Source organism: Rhipicephalus microplus, chromosome X (genome assembly GCF_043290135.1).
Source record: "Rhipicephalus microplus isolate Deutch F79 chromosome X, USDA_Rmic, whole genome shotgun sequence".
Taxonomy (NCBI): domain Eukaryota; kingdom Metazoa; phylum Arthropoda; class Arachnida; order Ixodida; family Ixodidae; genus Rhipicephalus; species Rhipicephalus microplus.
In genome coordinates this window covers 117,510,751-117,530,568 of record NC_134710.1, presented here as the reverse complement: position 1 = coordinate 117,530,568, position 19,818 = coordinate 117,510,751, and the positions used below count along the sequence as shown (strand labels likewise).

At 45.2% G+C, this 19,818-nt stretch overlaps 1 protein-coding gene across 3 annotated transcripts in view; it reads right to left on the bottom strand.

Annotated features, from left to right (window-relative positions):
- LOC119176348 (terminal nucleotidyltransferase 4B) overlaps window positions 1-19,818 on the bottom strand; it is a 91,455-nt gene that overhangs the window by 36,534 nt on the left and 35,103 nt on the right. For all 3 annotated transcript variants that reach the window (XM_075877468.1, XM_037427580.2, XM_037427581.2), the window contains exons 2-3: window positions 9,068-9,191; window positions 2,793-2,839 (exon numbers count right to left, since the gene is read on the bottom strand). In XM_075877468.1, coding sequence (XP_075733583.1) covers window positions 2,793-2,839; window positions 9,068-9,191 — 171 coding nt within the window. The remainder of the gene's footprint in view (window positions 1-2,792; window positions 2,840-9,067; window positions 9,192-19,818) is intronic.

Sequence of the window (19,818 nt, the reverse complement as noted above, 5' to 3'; positions counted from 1 at the left end):
ATTGAACACAGATTAATGCAGAAGGAATGTTATATAAATTTGTGCACTGTAACTACACTAGCCTTTCTTAAAAACTCAAGCATAGTAACAGAAAAAGTTCCTTTTCACACCCTCAATGACATCAATGGTTGCTTCCAATCATTGCATACATCTGCAAGATGTACTGAAAGTCTCGACTCATGGTGGCATTTACAGACCATTGCACAGTGCAGGTATACCGGGTTGCAATGGTTTTGGAAATATCACCGCATTTCAGAGCACAAAAAACAGCACTGAAAATGACATCCTTGATTAATGCAGCCAAACAGGGGCAGTCAAACACTTTTCAAGCTATCAACTTTCCAGTACAAGTTGCATATAAGATTGTTTAAAGGGCCACTCACCAGGTTTGACAATTTTGAGCTCACAAGCGCAATGCGAAGTTAGGAGTTCACGATCACGTTTGCCAAAATTTGCAACGCTACGTGCTGCAGAAATTGGTCAGATTTCAAGATGAACGCTGCTCCCCCTTCCTTTTGCGGGCGCGCGCCTAGAGAATGAGGGCATGACGTGCACGTATGAATGGCCCTTTGTACACGGCAAAGCAATGACGGTCTTCTACGTAGAGGATTATGATCTGGCGTTGCCAACAGTGGCATGTGACATGACGAAAGTTATTTAACACGCAATGCACGATTATGTATTTGTTGCTTGAAGAGATTAATAAATCTTTAGATAAATAATGAGACGAAATAAGAGAATGTGAGCTATCTTTTTTTTTTTTCCTTTTTTCCCTGTGAATTGCAACACGCTGCGGGGCTCATGTGCCGGCGTTTCGCATGCATTCGTGTCCAGCGGTTAGTGCATTGAGCAGACGACAGCCGTCGAACACTCCTGCGCGTTCGCGCACTCATTGTGCTCACCTATTCTACTGCGTCTAAGCCAGCGTTTCCAAACCGTCCCGCAGAAACATGCAGTAGACCTCAAAACAATGCTGTTCCAAAAAAGAAAAAAAAAATGCCGCTTGAGTGCACGAGGGTTGGGCTTGTTCGATCACGTCACGAGCACGTGACCTCTCGGTCGGATGCCGGAGAGGGTAGGGAAGAGGTTTGGCTTGCGAAGGCTATGCAGAGGAGTGGAAAGGGTGTCGAGGTCGCCTCTCATTCTCGTTTTGCGCCGCTTCAATAAAACAGTTTTCTCAGCTCATAATGAACACATTCAAAAAATTTTTGTGGCAGAATATTCCTCATCAGACACCCAACGACTTCCAAGGTTTCAAGGTCTAACTAAAATTTGGTATGGGGTCTAGTGAGTGGCCCTTTAAATCAGATTTAAACATAAAGATGAAAATACCTTAAAAATGCGAGAGAACCACCACACCACTGCCAACAGTGCCACTTTTTTCACCTCAGCCTTTGAGCATTGCTCTAAATGCACAAGCTAGTATATCAATGCTAAAGCTTCAATTCTCACAAGCATGCCTGTGAGTAGACTGTACCGTATTTACTCGCGTAATCCTCCCACAATTCTCACCTCCCCTTCCCCCCCCCCCCCCCATCGCCCAACAAAAATAAGATGCATTTTTTTCTCAAGTAATTATCGCAACCCCGAAAACTGCCTCAATAATGTCTGCTCGTTCCAGGCACTGATGACTATAGCGCGCGCCATCTGGCCCGATCTCTTCAGCATTAAGCGTACTATTATTGCCCGGAGATTCAATCCAATCCAAGCAAAGCCAAAGTGGCAAATGCGCGTTGCAGCATGTTTTGTATGTTGTGTCGGTAATCTTGTCACGTTATGGGATGATAATGAAGCTACACGGCTGCTTTCAAGTTGAAAGTGATAGATCATGCACTAAGCAACGGCAACAGGACCGCCGGTAGGCCCTTCGGAGTCTACGAGTTTTGTGTTCGCTACTGGTGACGGCAGCTGAAAGCCACCAAGACGCGTTGGGCCTGCCGTGTGCCTAAAACTGAGATTGATGATAAACTTTATTTCTTCAGAAGGAAACTGCGGATGATTCTGTTAAATAGCCATCAGCCCAATACTGATGTCCTTTGAGGGCTCCTGAGGGCTCTTTGAGGGCTCCTGTTGAGCGACATATGCTGCCGCTACGCCCACAAGCTTTGTGTATGGTATTCCAATTCTCGACTATTTGCTTGCACTTTGTGTCTCAAATAAATCTTGCCTTGTGTTGAACCTGTGCTTTTACTGTTGAGTTAAGCCTTAAATAGTACTTCTCAAAGCTTGCTGTTAGTTTCTGGTGCGAGAATCCAGATTTGCGGCCACATTGTTTTCTTTTTCGTTCTGTACGTTTTCGTGGAAAGTTTTCTCCGCATTCTCGCACCCCCCAACTTTGCATCGGTTTTGCGTCAAAAAAAGTGCGAGGATTATGCGAGATAATACGGTAGTTGCTGCATTTTTTCTGTTGGGGTGCCACTGCACAATTTCTTGTTATGAAGGTACTCAAACTCTTACCGTTGGTACTGAGGGACTACATTAGTGATAAGTGGAGACAGGTGGCCATCTAAAATTCATGTTAAGTGTGCAGGCACATACTTTTTCTTTCATTTTTCCAATCTTCCAGGCTGGATAACTATTTTTTGTGCCCAAATTGTCACCATTATTGCATTTATCCCTGCAACAATCTACACTAGCATTATTAAAAATGATGGCTTGTGAAGTGTGTTCTGGGGACCCTTCAACAAAATATTCAGAGCACATGTCTACATTCTCTTAGCACAAATTTACTTATGCATATTAAAAAAAAAAAAAACAAGCCAGGTTCCTCACACTAAAAATGCTTTGATTACCTGGTTGGAAGGTACAGGCCTGTCCGAAAGCTCCCAAAAACCTCCACCTGAAAAAAGCACCACATGTTAACCTAATCTTGGATCATCAATAAGCACCATTATTCAATATGCAAACTGTTCAGCACAGGTCAGCTTTTCCTACAGTGTGAATTCCAAATACTTTACGTTCAACTTTAAATTTACCATGTAAAAATGACTAAGTAATTCAAAATTAAATGCACACTGACTTGTATAAACATAGTTATTTAGTAGCCCAATTTAACTTTACAAACTTAGAGGCAATTATTAGGGAATAGTTTCCAGATGAGCACTCTCCAGGCACCCAAGCTTGGACACAATCTAGCCAATTGCACAAGCAAGCTAAAGAGTGGTGTGCTTGCTTGCAAGAGTGCGTATACAGAATAACGTAGACTGCATCTTGATGTAACTAACTACACTACATTTCGACCCGTATAAAACATGCAAGGCTTTACAGCAAGACTGGCTTGCATGGCCAAAAACCATGGGTATGTTTGAAGATGTGTCAAGTTTCCAGACAAAGCTTTTTGCTCCCTGAATATTTAATTTGTACACAAAATTTGCACTCAGAAACTAATTTAGGAGACAGTGATGTGAGAGCAAAATTGGGAGCAACTAAGATGATTGGCTCATGGTATTGAGGCATTAACAACAGAATATATAAATGATTTGAGAACCCTCATGCTGAAGGTAATAAAAAGAAGATTGGGCTTCCAAACAAATAAGAGAAACTGTGACAACAGATCAAGAAAATGTTTCATACTAAAACAAAATGAAAAGTTTTTCTAGGATCCAGATTTGAGAATCATGAAAGCTCTACCAAAAAAATTCACCAAGGAATAGTATACTAGCAAGGATGAATGGGAGGACTTTCAACAGATACGAAAGACTAAGAAATTAAATTACAGTTAAGGCTCTAATGTCTCTCTGGGGTAACAATGGGTGCAAATTGTCAGCCTTAAGAAAAAAAAATATAAATGATGTGTCAATTCTAGGCTTTGATGCTGGTGTAAACTTCATAATTTCATAATCTAATCATTGGACCAATCTCACTCAGTTTTTTCGAAGCAAGGTTCTTACTCATTTTGATCATATGCAGGCTTCTGGTCCAATGAATCAAATTTTGGCTAGTCAAAGGATTGATTGACATGTGGTTTAATGTCCCAAAACCGCCATATGATTATGAGAGACACTATAGTGGAGGGCTCCGAAAATTTCCATCATCTGGGGTTTTTTAACGTGCACCGAAATCTGAGCACACAAGCCTACAGCATTTTCGACTCCATCGAAAATACAGCCACCGCCAGAGGGATTTGATCTCACGACCTGCGGGTCAGCAGCCGAGCACCTAAGCCACTATACCACCGTGGCGGAAGGGCTAGTCAAAGGAGAAGGTAAAAAAAAACAAAACAGCATAGACAGTGCATGAGATGGTTAAATACTAGATGGTTGGACCAAACAAGTCAAACAAGTTGCCTTTAGTAAGCTAGTGAGCCTAGCCCATTATGCCACAAATTATTCAGCTAAGCAGGATACCAATACAATGCCCCTTTTTAAACTGAAGGGGCACTGACATTAAATTTCAAAATAAAGAAGTGTCCTTGATTCAATTGCTCGGTATACATAAGTCTTGGCCAAATTTAAGCATTCGTAGCGTGGAAGTTATTTAATTCCGACGGCAAACAGCGTATGAAAACTCATTGAATAATTTAGTGTCCTGCAACATCAACACTAGTGTTCGGCGCGATACATTCACACATACCATCCTGAGCGACAATGCACTAGTAACGATGATGTCTACAATCCGAATTTTCTTATTGTGGCGACTCCCCAATATACAGTAAAACCCCATCAATTCGAAGTCACAGGGATTGTGGTGTATCTTCAAATTAAGTGGGTTTTCGAATTAACAGAATAAACAAAAAGTGGGATGCAAAGAACTTGAAATTTTTCGAAGTATAATCAGGGCTCGTTTGCTGTACTGGCTAGTTTGTGGCTCTAAGGGTTGTGTTTTCCAGCAATACAGTCACAGTTTTGTCACAAAATAAAAAGGTGAGGGGGGGAACGTCGAGCCTCGCAGCCGCAATTGCAAAAATGTTATTGTGATGAACTGAAATCCATGCCTGCGAAAAATAAGACATCTTCACTGCAATACAGTGATGATACGCGGGCAGCATGTCGCCTGCTCCTCGCTGCATCAGCACGTCATGATGCGACCATTCACTCATTTTTTCTAGTAAAATAAAGAATTTATTAATGAACAATGAGATAAAGCAGTGATGTTCTGGCTGAAAAGGGTGATCATTAAAGCTTTCAAACAGTGTTTTCAAAGTAAGGCGTAGCAGGCAAGAACTTCGCCAGCAGTGCCAGTACGCAAATCGCTGTAGCAACCGGCATTCGGAGGTTCCCCTACATTGCGAATTCTGCCAGACTGCCCTTCACTCGCTTCTTTACATTCCCAGAAAGAATGGGTAAACCATGACGCGCTAGCGTCACGAAGAGCATGCAATATGCTGCCCATGCATCAACACTGTGTGGTAGTAAAGCATGTCTTATTTTCTGCAGGCACACTTGAGATCGTTTCTCAGGCAATCCTATAGAATAAGTAAATACCGCACGTGCTCCGAGTGTTCCGAGCGCATGTGTTAAATATGAAAATATACGTATATTTGGCCAAAATGATACCTCCAGGCCAGAGAGTTGGCAAGTTGGCTGTTTGGCAGAATGCAAACACAAGAGTTAAAATTAACTGCAGCAGTAAGTTTGAAGGAGTCCATGATAGTCCTACAACGCAGCCAAAACTGCTAGGAAGTGGCACCATCTCGTGACATCGGAGTAAAAGGAGGACGCCCGAGCCCGGCTGGTTCCCCCACTGAAGCATATTCTAGTTCACTATAATGGTTACAGCCCAGGCCACATGGCATGTGGATTGGATTGGATCTGATGCGACGTAAATTGCTGTATTTAGTATTGATTTGCATCCCCACTTAAGTTGTACACTTCTAATATATACTTTTCAGCAAAAAAAAGCTATATACTACTCGTGTGATTTGTGCACCACACGTTGACAATACTAACAACGTTGAAAGAACGGAGCCACACCACATACCTTTCTTTTTTTTTTTTCTTTCTATGACGAGCACACGCATGTTGATGCTTTATTTCTCTGGGCTCTGACACTTAAGAGTTCGACAAAGTCCTCAGATGCCTGCACTGAAAGCTACGAGTAGCGTTTAAAGCGATAGCGTTCAAATATGTGCTGGCAAGAAGGAATCTGTCTGGTCGCAACAGCTCCCTTGATTCCACAGATTTATCACAGATGCGGGCGGGTTACCTTAACAACGTTGAAAGAACGGAGCCACACCACATACCTTTCCTTTTTTTTTTTCTATGACGAGCACACGCATGTTGATGCTTTATTTCTCTGGGCTCTGACGCTTAAGAGTTCGACAAAGTCCTCAGATGCCTGCACTGAAAGCTACGAGTAGCGTTTAAAGCGATAGCGTTCAAATATGTGCTGGCAAGAAGGAATCTGTCTGGTCGCAACAGCTCCCTTGATTCCACAGATTTATCACAGATGCGGGCGGGTTACCTTCGTTTGTGTACTCTTTTATGAACATAATGCCAGAAACTAATCACAGATTTAATAATACCAGCTCAAGAAACTGAAACGAGAAATTTAGATCAAGTTACTCAACTCTACCCTATGCAAGCTACTAGCAATAACTGCGTAGCTGAGGATGTTTGCAATTGTATCGCCAATAGTAATAATGATAGTAATAATAATAAAATGCATCACATAGCTAGGCAAGCCTTCGCTAATGGCAAATCTATCTGAGCCAGAAGGCCTTCAAGCAGAGCCGAAATCACGGTCAAGACAAACATGCACAAATTAACGACAAGTGTACTGTTGTGGTTGGAAAGTCATATGCTATGCGATATGTAGAAGCAAGAGACATCAAAATAGTGAATGCACCAACATGGGAGCTAAGGGATGTTTTAGACAATGTGAAGAACAAGTTGCCAAGCGAAAATTTCCAAATTCTTATGCTTTAGGCTGCCACAATTGTGACAACCAGTACATCGGTGAAACCACCGATCTCAAGAAAAGAGTTAAACATATAATGACGCCAGGAAACAATGTGTGACCTCGTATGCCTTCGCTAAACACATGGAATCTAAAGGTCACTAAACTGACTGGTCAAGTGAGCGTGTTCTGCTAAAGGAAAGCTTGAATCTGCCTGCACCTGGAATACCAGCAGACAACTGCAGCTCTGAACAGGAGTAATGGGACGCTTTCGACGATGTAGTCCTGGTGCTTACGTCCCGTACTTAGGCGTACTTAAACACCCTGTGCCTTTCTTATGGCTATTATAGTGAACAAGGCTCTCGTAGCGGGTGCCAAAACATCAGTTAACTTGGCATTCCTTTGGTATGTGTATCCTTTTGCGTCTACTCTAAAAAGCAACAGTTACGCACTGCTTTCTACTTTTTCATGCATCTTCTTGATGTACACTGTAGTTGTAGCCAAAGGAGTGGCTTTTTAAGCTTTGATCAATAATAATGTTTATTTTTGTGACCGACACACAGACAGGCATCAGTTTCTATGACCAGGCCAGATTTTTTCCGACATTCCCAGAATTTTCCCCGACTTTTCCAAAAGGGTATGAATTCCCTGACTTTTCCAGGTTTTCAGGTAGGTAGACACTGTGGCATTGCCTAGTGGCTCTTAACTCTTTCGAATCGAAGAGTACAGAAGCTGTACGCTTCGATTTCAAAAATATCGGCAAAAAGAAGGAGAAAGTTGCTGTGCGTATCATTTCAAAAACATTCAGTATATCTGGCCCTGGCGATTTCTTGGTGTCTATATAGAAAAGCAAGTTTAGAATACCTGGTTCTGTTATCTCGAAGTCACCCTTCCGATTGTCAGTTACTGGCATGTGCACCAATGCAATAACCGAGCGCGTTAAGACGGATTGGAAATAGATGTTAAATGCATTAGTCACAATGCGCATGTCTTCGATGACTAAGCCTACTACTTTTATTTTATTGATTCAACCATATGGCTTCAATAAGTAATGCCAAAACTTTTGTGTTTGTATTTATGAAGTTTGATAACAGCTACTAGTAATTATTTTGGCACATATGCATGATGTTTCTAGTAACTTGAACGAAGAATCTAAAAATGTTAACCAAAGCTGAATGAAACCTGCAACATGCGATTTTCGTGATGTGGTGCTTCTTTTTCTTTAAGCATTTTTTTAATTATCTGCTCGAGAAGTTCATGTTCACTTTAATGCCGAATGTGTTTGGTTATGTTGCAGAGGGAATTCTGATACAACAAACAATTTTCTGTTCGCGACAGCGTACACGCAGCATAGAAATTATTTTGTTAAAATAAGGCCTACAAAATATCACAAAACCATGACTTATTATGCACTGTTGAATCGCAGTGCCCTTAATAGTACTTTGAGAAAATCGACCACACACATGGCGTTCACTTATTTAAGACTGCAATGGTGATAAATCTCGTGTTCTGTGCTGGCGTGGACACATGCAATCAACGGGGTTGTTTCAAGTATTCTGGCTACACACAGTATCAATGAGCATGCTCCTTTTCACACAGCCCAATGAAAAAAAAAAAAGCTAATGCACCCTTGTCTGCTTCACTCAAAGCCCTTATAAACATTCTTGCTTCCTGCCTCAATATTGCACTGGAAAATGCAATCTAGAGGATTTGGTAAAATTGCTTGTGCTCCCTCTCCCTCAGATTAATGCTTCTCCCTGCACTCATCAGTACCCCCTTCCACTATGGTACCATCATGTCATGCAGTTTCCACTAATGCATTCATACCAGCTATGCTAAACAGCGCGAGAAACCAGGAGACAAAGAAACACACAGGAAAGAGTGCTAAATATGGTTATTTTCGTTTTCTCGCTTTTCGCACTATTTAGTACAGATGAAGCTGAACCAACAACTTCGAATCCATACACTTTTAAAATCCATGCCAACTAAACTAACCAACCTGTCAAAAAAATTGATAGTCTATTTGCACATTTCAGATGATTTTTCATCACTCTAAGGCAGCATATTGCCAGGGTATTTACTATCAGCACTAGCATTAAACATCAAGTAAATGTAATTAATACTGACACTGGATGTGTAGGTATACTTCAGGTAATCAATAAAACACTGTACCTTGCTATTCAAGAACTCATGGAAAAAGAAATGTAGAAAGATAAAGCTGAAAAGGCACCTCTGCTTGTGGCCACAGACCAAGGATAACATCTTTTATCCGTTGGATTACCCCCAACCGCATCTGATGCTCAGCTGGAGTCGGCTGCATGTACCTGTAGAATTCTTCAATTTCATCATGAAGCCTGGAAAAGAAAAAAGTTGCATTAAGACTTCTAAAGCAACACTAAAAAAATCGGTTCCATGATAAAAAACTCAGTTTCGCCACTAAGGCGAAGCAATGACTGCAATAGCAAGAAATTACAATATCACATGAACGCTCGAAAAAAATGCAGAAGTACACACAGGACAAGTGTGAACTAACAACTGTCAGCTGTTACGCATTCGTATTTGACGAACACGCTGGAAATCTCCACAATGCAGAACCCTACGCTGTCTGACTTTCCTTTTTTATTCCTTAAAACTGCGGCACGTGGAATGACTCCTTTGCTGCCATGTGGTGGCGTCTGATGCCTTGTGTGCCCCTTGTACTTTTTTTTTCCTTTTTTTTATATGATGAGTGTTATAGAAGGAGACCGACCACTTTTTCTTGCACATCTCAAGGGCAGTTTTTAATTTGAAAGATGTAAAAGCGCTGGTGGTTGAAAATACACTGTTCCAAGATCTGCGTACTGTGAGTGGTAATTGGTACATATGAATAGTCCGCCTTTATATCACCAGCACAAGCATGGAGAGTGGCTGTGTTGGCTAGTGCAGGAGCCTGCGGAATGAGGGGGTTACTAGTTCAAATCCCTGGTATATTGCTTTGGGATAATTGTCTATCAATTTTTAATGCCTTTTTTTACATATATAAATACACATATCCGGAACTTCACGGTGACAGCAAAAAAAATTATTTATATAACTGCTATCAGCAAAAAAAAATTATTCATATAACTGCTATCGATATAATCATGGAGCGAAGGCCGATCTGGAATCAATCTGACTTCAATCACCGCAGATACAACCACTGCTCACATCACAATACGGTCACCCAAAGTGAGCACTTGATCACCATAACAAGCCAATATCTCGTTAGGGCAACCAATGTTAACATTTCACCTTCCTACCGAAAATCAATGTTGCGCTGTGCCATAAACAAGAAATTGTAGTTAAAACACCAATTTTGCTAAAGAATGCAATCCATGCATACAAATAGCTTCTTCAATTTATTCTCAAATTGATAGGAAGGAGAGGGGCATTCAGAGCTTATACATATCAATGCGAAAATGACAATTGTTTAAGTTTAACGAAATACGAATTGAATAGCATCAAAAATGAACTAAAGAGGATGCAAAACATGTTTTCTTAACACAACAGCTTTTTTCACTATTATTTCACATGTTAACTTCATATTATTCGCTTTGCCAAGAAGTTTTTGTCATCAGGTGAATTATTATAAACAGAAAGCTTGCATGTAAGATTTTGAACAACTAAGCTCAATTCTTGTATAAGCATACAAAGCTTTGCATTCGAATGAATAGCGGAAGGCGTACCGACCTGAATTTCAATATTCGCACAGGGATGGCTTGAATGTATATTTAACACCGCTACCTTAAGCAATTACAGCTCCGCTATCAAAGGAGTGGCTTCATAGTGACGTGGCAGCAAAAGACTAACATCACAGGAAGACCAATTTGCAAAACACTAGCACCAGGTCTGCGATTTGGCGTCAGTCACATGTGGTACCCAAACAACAATGGGTGAATTGCCGTCAAGTGATCCCGACAGTGATTACTGCCAACTCATGCAGGATGCAGACATTACAAACACAGTGAACTGACTGCTCTCGTCATAACGTCCATAGCGGTAGGCATGGCTAGCACATGTTGGGTAATAACATAATATCTGGGGTTTTACTTCCCAAAACCATGACATGATTATGAGAGACACCCAGGTAGAGACTACGGAAATTTCTAGTAACTGGTGTTCTTTTAACATGCACTGACATCGCACAGTGCATGGGCCTTTACCATTTCACCTCCGGCGAAATTTGACTGTTGTGGCTGGCATCCAACCCTGCAGATGCTGGGTTATGGAAAGTTTAAAATCAAGTAAATTCTTTTTTGTTCATGTTTTTTCATTCCATTCCATTCATGTTGTCGGACTCCTGTGTGTGGAGAGCACGGATAGTGCATATCACAAAAATGAAAATCATGTCTCTTGGGAAGCTTCAAAATCATGTCAGTACTCCTTTAAAAGGAGACAGCTGTAGGAGCTGTATATACCTTCAGAAAATAAAAAAAATCACCGACAACAAAAAGAATCCAAACGTGAGGACAAGATTTCCTAGAGTTCGCAGATTTGTGTTACAAGCTATAAACGACTGTATTTCTTAAAGGGCCACTCACCAGGCCCCATACCGAATTTTAGTTAGATAGTGGAAGTAATTGGGTGTCCTATGAGGGACATTTTGCCACAAAAATTTTTCGAATCTGTTCATCACGAGCAGAGAAAACAGGTTTTTTGATGCGGCGCAATACGAGGATGACAGGAGGCGAACTCGAAACCCTTGCCGCTCCTCCGTGTAGCCTTCGCAAGCCAAATCTCTTCCCGACCCTCTCGAACTCCCGACCATGAGGCGACGTGCGCATGACGTCCCCAAAGAAGTCCAACCCCCGAGAACGCGAGCAGCATTGCTTTGTTGACCAGCGTTATTTTGTGGTCTTCTGCCTGTTTCTTCGGGATGGTTTGGAAACGCTAGCTTAGATGCGGTAGAGTAGATGAGCACAATGAGTGCACCAACGCGTAGGAGCGTTCCACAGCAGTCTGCTCAATGCACTGACCGCGGAGATACGAACGCATGCGAAACGGTGGCACATTAGCCTCGCAGCTCGTAGCATTTTGCGGGAAAAAATAAAAGAAAAGTGCGCATAATTTTTATTGCGTCTCATTATTTATTTCATGTTTTATTATTCTCTTAAAGCAACAAATACATAAACTACGCATGTTGTGTTAAATATTTTTTGCCATGTCACGTGATATACTGTTGACAACGTCAGAGCAGACTCGTCTACGCAGAGGACCAACGTCATTGCATTGCCGGGTACGTAGGGCCATTCCTACGCCTACGTCATGCACTCATTCTCTGTGGGTGGTAAGCAGTAGGTGGTAAGCAGGCCATTCGTCTCTGTGGGTGGTAAGCAGTAGGTGGGTGGTAAGCAGGCCATTCGTCCGTGGGTGGTAAGCAGTAGTTTTGCGGTGGACAGAATGGCACTCCGTCAGAATGGCTTCGACGACTTCCGACAAGAAGACACGGCCTCGATCGCTGAGAAGCTCTTGGGGTGGTCCGTGGCGCAGTATAAATCGATGCAGCAGGAAGGACGCAACATCGCGCGCAGTAGCCGCAGGGAGAGCGGCGGTTTCGGCGTATCGCGTTAAATGATCAACGGCAACGATGGCCCAGCGGTTACCAGCCGACGTCAGAGGAAGTGGTCCGTACAAATCGATACCTACGCGCCCAAAGGGACGGTCAGGGCAAGGTAACGGTTGCAGACCGGCGTGCGACATGAGGACTGACGGTTTACGGCGTTGGCAAGTGAGGCAAGAGCGAACGAACTGCTGCACATAGCGGTACATGCCGCGCCAAAAGTAGCGTTGTCGAATGCGATGGTAGGTCTTGAATACCCCAGAGTGCGCGCATTGCGGATCTGAATGGAAGGATTCACATATTTCTGACCGCAGACTGCGGGGTATCACGAGTAACCACTGCCGGCCGTCGGCGTCGTAATTGCGTCGGTGTAGAAGGCCGTCACGGATGGTGAAATGGCGAGCTTGACGACGCAAGGCACGCGTGGATGGCGTTGCGGATGGATCAGAGAGCATGTCGATGAGCGTGCCGATCCAATTATCCTTTCGCTGTTCAGTAGCGATGATGTCAACATCAATGGCAGAAACAGCAGCCGTGGATACTGAGCAGAGCACATCACCTTCAGGCAGAGGGGAGCGCGAGAGGGCGTCGGCGTCAGCATGCTGGCGTCCGTTGCGGTACAGCACGCGGATGTCGTAGTCTTGTAAGCGAAGAGCCCAACGGGCGAGACGGCCTGAGGGATCCTTCAATGAAGAAAGCCAGCATAGTGCATGATGGTCGGTGACGACATCGAATGGGCGACCATACAAATAAGGTCGAAACTTTGTAAGAGCCCAGACGATCGCCAGGCACTCTTTCTCCGTGACGGTGTAGTTTTTCTCGGCTCTCGTGAGCGTACGGCTTGCATATGCTACGACATATTCAGGGAATCCGGGTTTTCGCTGCGCCAGGACAGCGCCGAGGCCTACGCCGCTGGCGTCTGTGTGCACCTCCGTTGGGGCTGTAGGGTCGTAGTGGCGTAGAATGGGAGGCGACGTCAACAAATGGCGGAGCTTCGCGAACGCGTCGTCGCACTCGGATGACCATGAATTGAAGGGCCCGTTACTTCCAAGGAGCTTCGTCAGCGGTGATATGATCGTGGCAAAATTCCGTATGAAGCGTCGGAAGTAGGAGCACAGGCCCACGAAACTACGCAGTTCTTTGACAGATGCAGGTTTGGGGAATTCGGCCACGGCCTGAAGCTTGGCAGGATCAGGAAGAATGCCGTCTTTGGACACGACGTACCCCAGTATGATGAGTTGCCGTGCTGCAAAGCGGCACTTTTTCAGATTTAGTTGCAAGCCGGCATTGCTCACACGTGCGAAAACTTCTTTCAGACGTTGGAGATGCGTGGAGAAATCCGGAGCAAAGACAATGACATCGTCGAGGTAACACAAGCATGTGTACCATTTCAAGTTGCGCAGAACGGTGTCCATCATGCGCTCAAAGGTCGCAGGTGCATTACATAGACCAAACGGCATGACGTTGAACTCGTACAAGCCGTCTGGCGTGATGAAGGCGGTCTTTGGTCGAGCGTCGTCAGCCAAGGGTACTTGCCAGTACCCCGAGCGCAGATCGAGAGAAGAAAAAAAATCGGCTCCATGAAGGCTGTCAATCGCGTCATCGATGCGTGGCAGTGGATAAACATCCTTGCGAGTGATCTTATTGAGCCGTCTGTAGTCCACACAGAACCGCACAGAACCGTCTTTCTTCGCAACAAGAACAACAGGAGACGCCCATGGACTGTCCGAGGGCCGAATAACATCGCGTCGGAGCATATCGTCAACCTGATCATTAATTACTCGACGTTCAGCAGGCGACACGCGATATGGACGTTGCCGTAAAGGTGGATGGGCACTAGTGTCGATGCGATGCGTAACAACGGACGTGCGACCGAGAGAACTTCGCCCGACATCGAAAGAAGAACGATATTCTTGCAACAGGTCCAGAAGTTGGGAACGCTGTACGGCCGTAAGGTTGTCAGCGATGGAGGGGCCGAATACATCAGCAGATGACGAATCAGAAGTGGAAACAGCATTGATGGTACACGACCTGGGACCGCGCGTGTCATCGGGTACGTCCAGGACTTGTGCGTCGTCGACTGGTTCCACTCTGCCGAGACATTCCCCTCGAAGCAAGGTAACAGAAGCAAGGTAACAGTTGGATTACAGAAGACCAAAAGTACTCCCCTCATTTCTTCCCGATAATTCCACCATTGGGGCGTGCAAGATTCTCGAAGAGGGGTAGTGCATGAGGTACCCTATACTACATTTCCTTAAAAAAAAAAAAAAAAGCACACACACCAGCCAGCCTTACGAAACAATGAAAATGCCAAAAAATGTGCAGCAGTAAGGTAATGGTCCCACACTTGACAACCAACACTTGGCAGGCCAAAATTGGCCAAAAAGAAACTTCAAAACAGCCAAAAAAAGTTCCATGACGTTTTAATGACACGGGATCAGATGATAGGGCCAACTTTGGCGACAAGCTGCATGCGTCGAGCGTGCCCATCGAGGCACCCCATGACTGGGCTTTCACGCACTGCAGCCGATCAAGAGTGCGGCAAGGATGTCGGCGACACGGGTAAGGACAAGATGACCATGTCACTATGAGCAAAGGGACCGCACCAGTGTTCGTGTGGTCTGCCTCAATGCAGGAGGTACTGAGTGCGATTCCCAGTGCAGCAGGACACCCACCTTTTTTTTTAATGGGGCGAGAGGTATCGTTTTTCGAAAAGGTGACCTTTCGTTTCGTTCCTTTTACAGGAGCGTGCTGTACAGCGCGCTCCCGCCTATATCTTTTTTTCGAACCACCAATTATCGCTCGCGGCCACGATCTAAAGGTGTTGACATCTTGAGACACTTCACCAAGCACGAAAACATTTTCCTATAATCGACGACTACTGTTGATGCAAAAAAATGATTTGACGATATGTTCACGATAAAGCTGCGACGAAGTATACGCTTTGTTGCAGCAAAAACTAGACAAAAGAACATGCGGTCTTTGTGTCATTTGTCCAGCTCTTTTCCCCTTCTCATGCAAACCTAGCCAAATAGGGTGGAGTCTTTCTTTTTTGTTCATTTCTTACTGAATTACAGCCCAATAAGCAGATTTGTCAAAATATGTGCGACTGTTTTTTTGCCGTCAAACAACAGCACATCAGCTGTGGTACCCTGTGATAGCGCAAGATGAGCCCAACGCCAGATGCGCGAATTCATCGTGCACCAGCCACTCACTTTCCTTGAAAGACAATGCAGAGTTTACGGAAGCGTCAGTTGTGGGGGCAAAGCAGGTGGAGGCTCGCCCCCTGTCCACTCGCTACCCGCACAGCCGCAACACACGTGCCAAGACACCTGTCCCAACCAAACGGGGGGCAAAAATTGCACCATATTCCCGCTAAGAGATCCATGTGCAGATGCGAAGCAGCCAGCGCTAACACCTACACTGGTGGCGGCGTTGACGCTGGCGCTCATCGCAGCGTTGCATAGGGGAAAAACCTGGGGAGGTGCAATGCACGCTGTGATGGACCGGTGTTTTCTACTGGAGCATTCCGATCTCTGCTAATGGGCAACGAGAGAGAGAAGATCCCAAATGGACACAGAGACTTGCAGTCCCTTTTAAGTTAACACGCATGCTGCAAATTTGTATTGTTCAACAACGCACAGGTGAAATCTCCCACCAACACTACCTTAGAGGTATATCAAGATCCAGTGCCTATATACATGGTGCCCCAGCTATCTAGCCAGAGTTTAAAACTATGCCGACACACGCAATGAGGATGTGATCAAATGTATGTTGCCGACTATTGCCTGGAGTGAGTCAGCCTATTCTTTGTGTTCCCATTATTTGCCTAATTGGGTCACTTTTATTACTTATCTTTTTAAGCAATGTAAATGAGCCGGACATTCCAATGAGAAAGTTGTTCATCGGTTTGCAAAGCGTTCGATTCGACAGTTTTGAGCTTTATATCTTAATTTTTAGTGTTTCCCGACCAACTGCGAATGCCTGCTAAATGCAAAAAAACACATGACAAGCCCACTCGCGCGCCAGTGCGCACGATGATTGTAGTGCTCCTTAACGTTCCGCGTATGAACGATCATAGCAGCATTTGCCCGATTTTGCTGTCTCGACTGGGCTGCAACTATGGTTATAACCGCTGCGGCTGCTGAGTGGATGCGGTCATGAACCGATTATAATTGGCGTGCGTCCAAGGAAGAGTTCCATCATTACCTGCTGGTTTTATGGTTGGCCAGTTGGGTAGGCTGGGTGATTTGGTAAGCACATGCAATCCAATTTCTAGGAGGCCTCAGCATGGGATTGCTTTTCTTTCGAGAGGTTTCAAAGACGTACCGCTGTGGACGGGGGAACATGCAAGCCCCTGTAATCCAGCCAATTAGGAGGCCGTGGAACAGGTTTTGGAACCTCGCTGCTGGTTCGATGATGATTCAAATTCATTCATGGCTCAGAGATGCCGAGACGATATGGGTTGTTGCGTGCCCATGTAATCCAGCCCAGTAGGAGCCGCAACACTTCGAGCCTCAGAGCCCCCTCCACCTCCACGTGGTGCATCATGGGCAACGTGAGGGTGTCTTGCGATACCTGTGCGGCTAAGAGGGGGGGGATCACGCTGCTGACCAGGAATCGGAGGGTCAGTGGCTACAGTGAGAGGGCAACAAAGTGGACCAGTACCCTCTGGCACCTTGCAAAATAAACGCGGGCTGCCAACCACCTCCTGCTGCTGTACGGGGATGTGCCCCATAGGCCCAATGGCACGAGTTCGCTAAGTGATGCGTTGGCTTTCTGCCATGTTTCTGCGAGTGGCGACGCTGGACGGTTTCCGACAATGTCGTCCGGTCGTGCTGCACCACTCTTCGGAGCGCGTAAAGGGGAGAGTACTCCTGGCAGCATAGGCTCAGCTGAGCCTATGTCTACTGTCTAATTGGTTGTTTTGCAAACCAATCTACAACTCCCTCATTTAATTTTTTTACCCATCTTCCTTCCTTCAGAAGTTAGTAAAAAGGGTCTAATTAAACAATTCATCACAACACAAAAAAATAGTCCGATTCACTCCAGACAACGGTCAGCAACATGCATTTGGTCGTGTCGTTATTGCGTGTGTCAGCATATTTTTGAACTGACTAAATATAGCTGGGGCACTCTGTACACATGGTGGCCAGTGAACGGCAGTGCAGCGCGAGCAGTCGGTCTTTTCAATCAAGGAACTCGCTAGTAGACGCTGCCCGAGTCGGCGTTGCACAACGGGGGTTTAAACGCCACGGGGAGGGATGCCTAAAGATCAAGGATTCCTAATACAGGAGATTTTCGTAAAGGGGGGGGCTGTTCCGCTGAAATTATATTCCCCTCGCCCTTTTTATTAGCACCAAGAGAAAAAAATACATAGAGAAAAACGAGTGGGAGAAGGGTTCCAATCCCAAGCGCGAAAAGAAAAGGGGGTCCTAATCGCAAGCATCCCTGTTGCTGTTTTATAGCTTGTGCAAATGCGGCCGTGTACGCGCAAAGGGACCCCGTGGTGGAAGTGTGGCGACTCCGCCCCCCGTTCAAAAACATTGGCGTGGGCGGGTGGCCGCGTCGAAAGTGGTAGAGTGGCCGAACACATGAGGGTAGGGTTTTCCACGAAGGTGCTCTCGAAATTTCATGTCATAAAAACCAACTAGTAAATCTAGTGAACAGACGGGATGGCGCAGCTAGCTGCCATAAAAGCACAAGTGAAAGCTTTGCTAGCTACTAGACTCTTGACAGGAACACCAAAACGCTTCTAGCCTTTTTTACGTCTTTACTGTCTTCAATCTACCTCTGTGTTAGCCGCGTGCCCTCGGAGCTCGTAGATCGCTATCAGGTTACCATGACAGCGGTTTTGTGCACAGCGGTTGCGGCAAAAAATGGTTCCGTTTTCAACCTGCGTGTGCTGGCTGCGCATGTGCCTTCAAAAATAAATCGTTTTATGCCATCTATGATCGCATCAGCCACGGTTTCGTTCGGGAGTTTGCGGAAAGTAGCGTTGCTTTGACTGGTCGAGCGTTAGACGCGCGCACACTTTCGGAGTTCTGTCAGTTACTGTGTTCCGTCGTCGCATTACATGATCTGTCAAGAACGACCACGGTTATGGCAATGACAACCACACGCACTATAAAAAGACAACCACATGCACTGTAGAAGACGGTGCGTGCGCTGGTCGTACGCGTACATATGAAGCTTCGAGCATGCTGCTCTCAGCCTTCGTTCGACGGTTTCGTTACTAACTAAAGTTCATATCACCTACGCTATTAGGAAAAGTGTTCGGAACATTCGAATTTTGGCCCAATGGACACAGTGGAAATTGACTGGGGAATTTCACGAATTCGTATTTGCCGTGGTTCGCAAAAACCTGAAGCGGATTGACCTGCATTTTTGTCAATGCGGCCAGATCACACAAATTTCGATTTCCGGGAGATTTTCATGACAACCGTACAAACTAAAGAAACGGTCGAAATTTGGTGGTCTCCCGGACAATTCGGCAGACTTGGCAGGTATGCCTAAGGCAGACAAAGAGGAGGGAGTGAGCGTAGACTAGCTGACACTACCTGCTTTGGAGTTAGGAGGTTAGAGAGGGGGAGCGTCGGAGAGGAGAGTGAGGGAGAGAGTATGCACAGTGGAGCGGGGACGCCACCGGATCAAGCTCGCTCATGAGATGCTTCACATCTAATAAGCTAATCGGCGACGCTCTTTCACCCACCACTTGGGTGCAGAAAGTGTCCCGGCAGGTAACACGTGGATGCGCCTATCCACGTCTCGGCAGGTGTGCTGTGGCTGTGCGAGTAGCGCGTGAACAGGCCCTTCGAGAGCGGAGTTGCGCATAGGTCCGCCATTATGCTCAACAGCTGTGCAGTGAAGCCACTCGTCGCGCAAGCAAGAGACAAATTCGGCAAGATGGTCTGGGGCGGACTGCGTACCGCAGACTTGTTCGCGCGCTCTGAACAAGATTGCACGGTTGCAGTGAGGCAGTAGATTGCTATAGGTCGCAAAAATGCTCGAGGACCATGAGCTTAGATTGAGGTGCATGTTAATGAACCCTCAGATGGTCGAAATTTCCGGAGCCCTCCACTATGGCGTCTCATTAAAATATGGTGGTTTAGGGAAGTTAAGCTCAACAATTAATTGAGGGAGGTGAAACTGATTAAAACACGTAACTCATTCGTGACAACGCCGCAGCACGGTTTTTACACCAGACGTACAATGCACAATGTTTCTGCAAAAACAATTTTGTGACACGACAGGGTTAGACTGCAATTGCACGCACTTCTTTCCTTATGGCTTTCTCATCAATATCAGCCTGACTACGTCCACTGCAGGACAAAGGCCTCTCCCATGTTCCGCCAGTTAACCCGGTCCTGTGCTTGGTGCTGCCAATTTATACCCGCAAACTT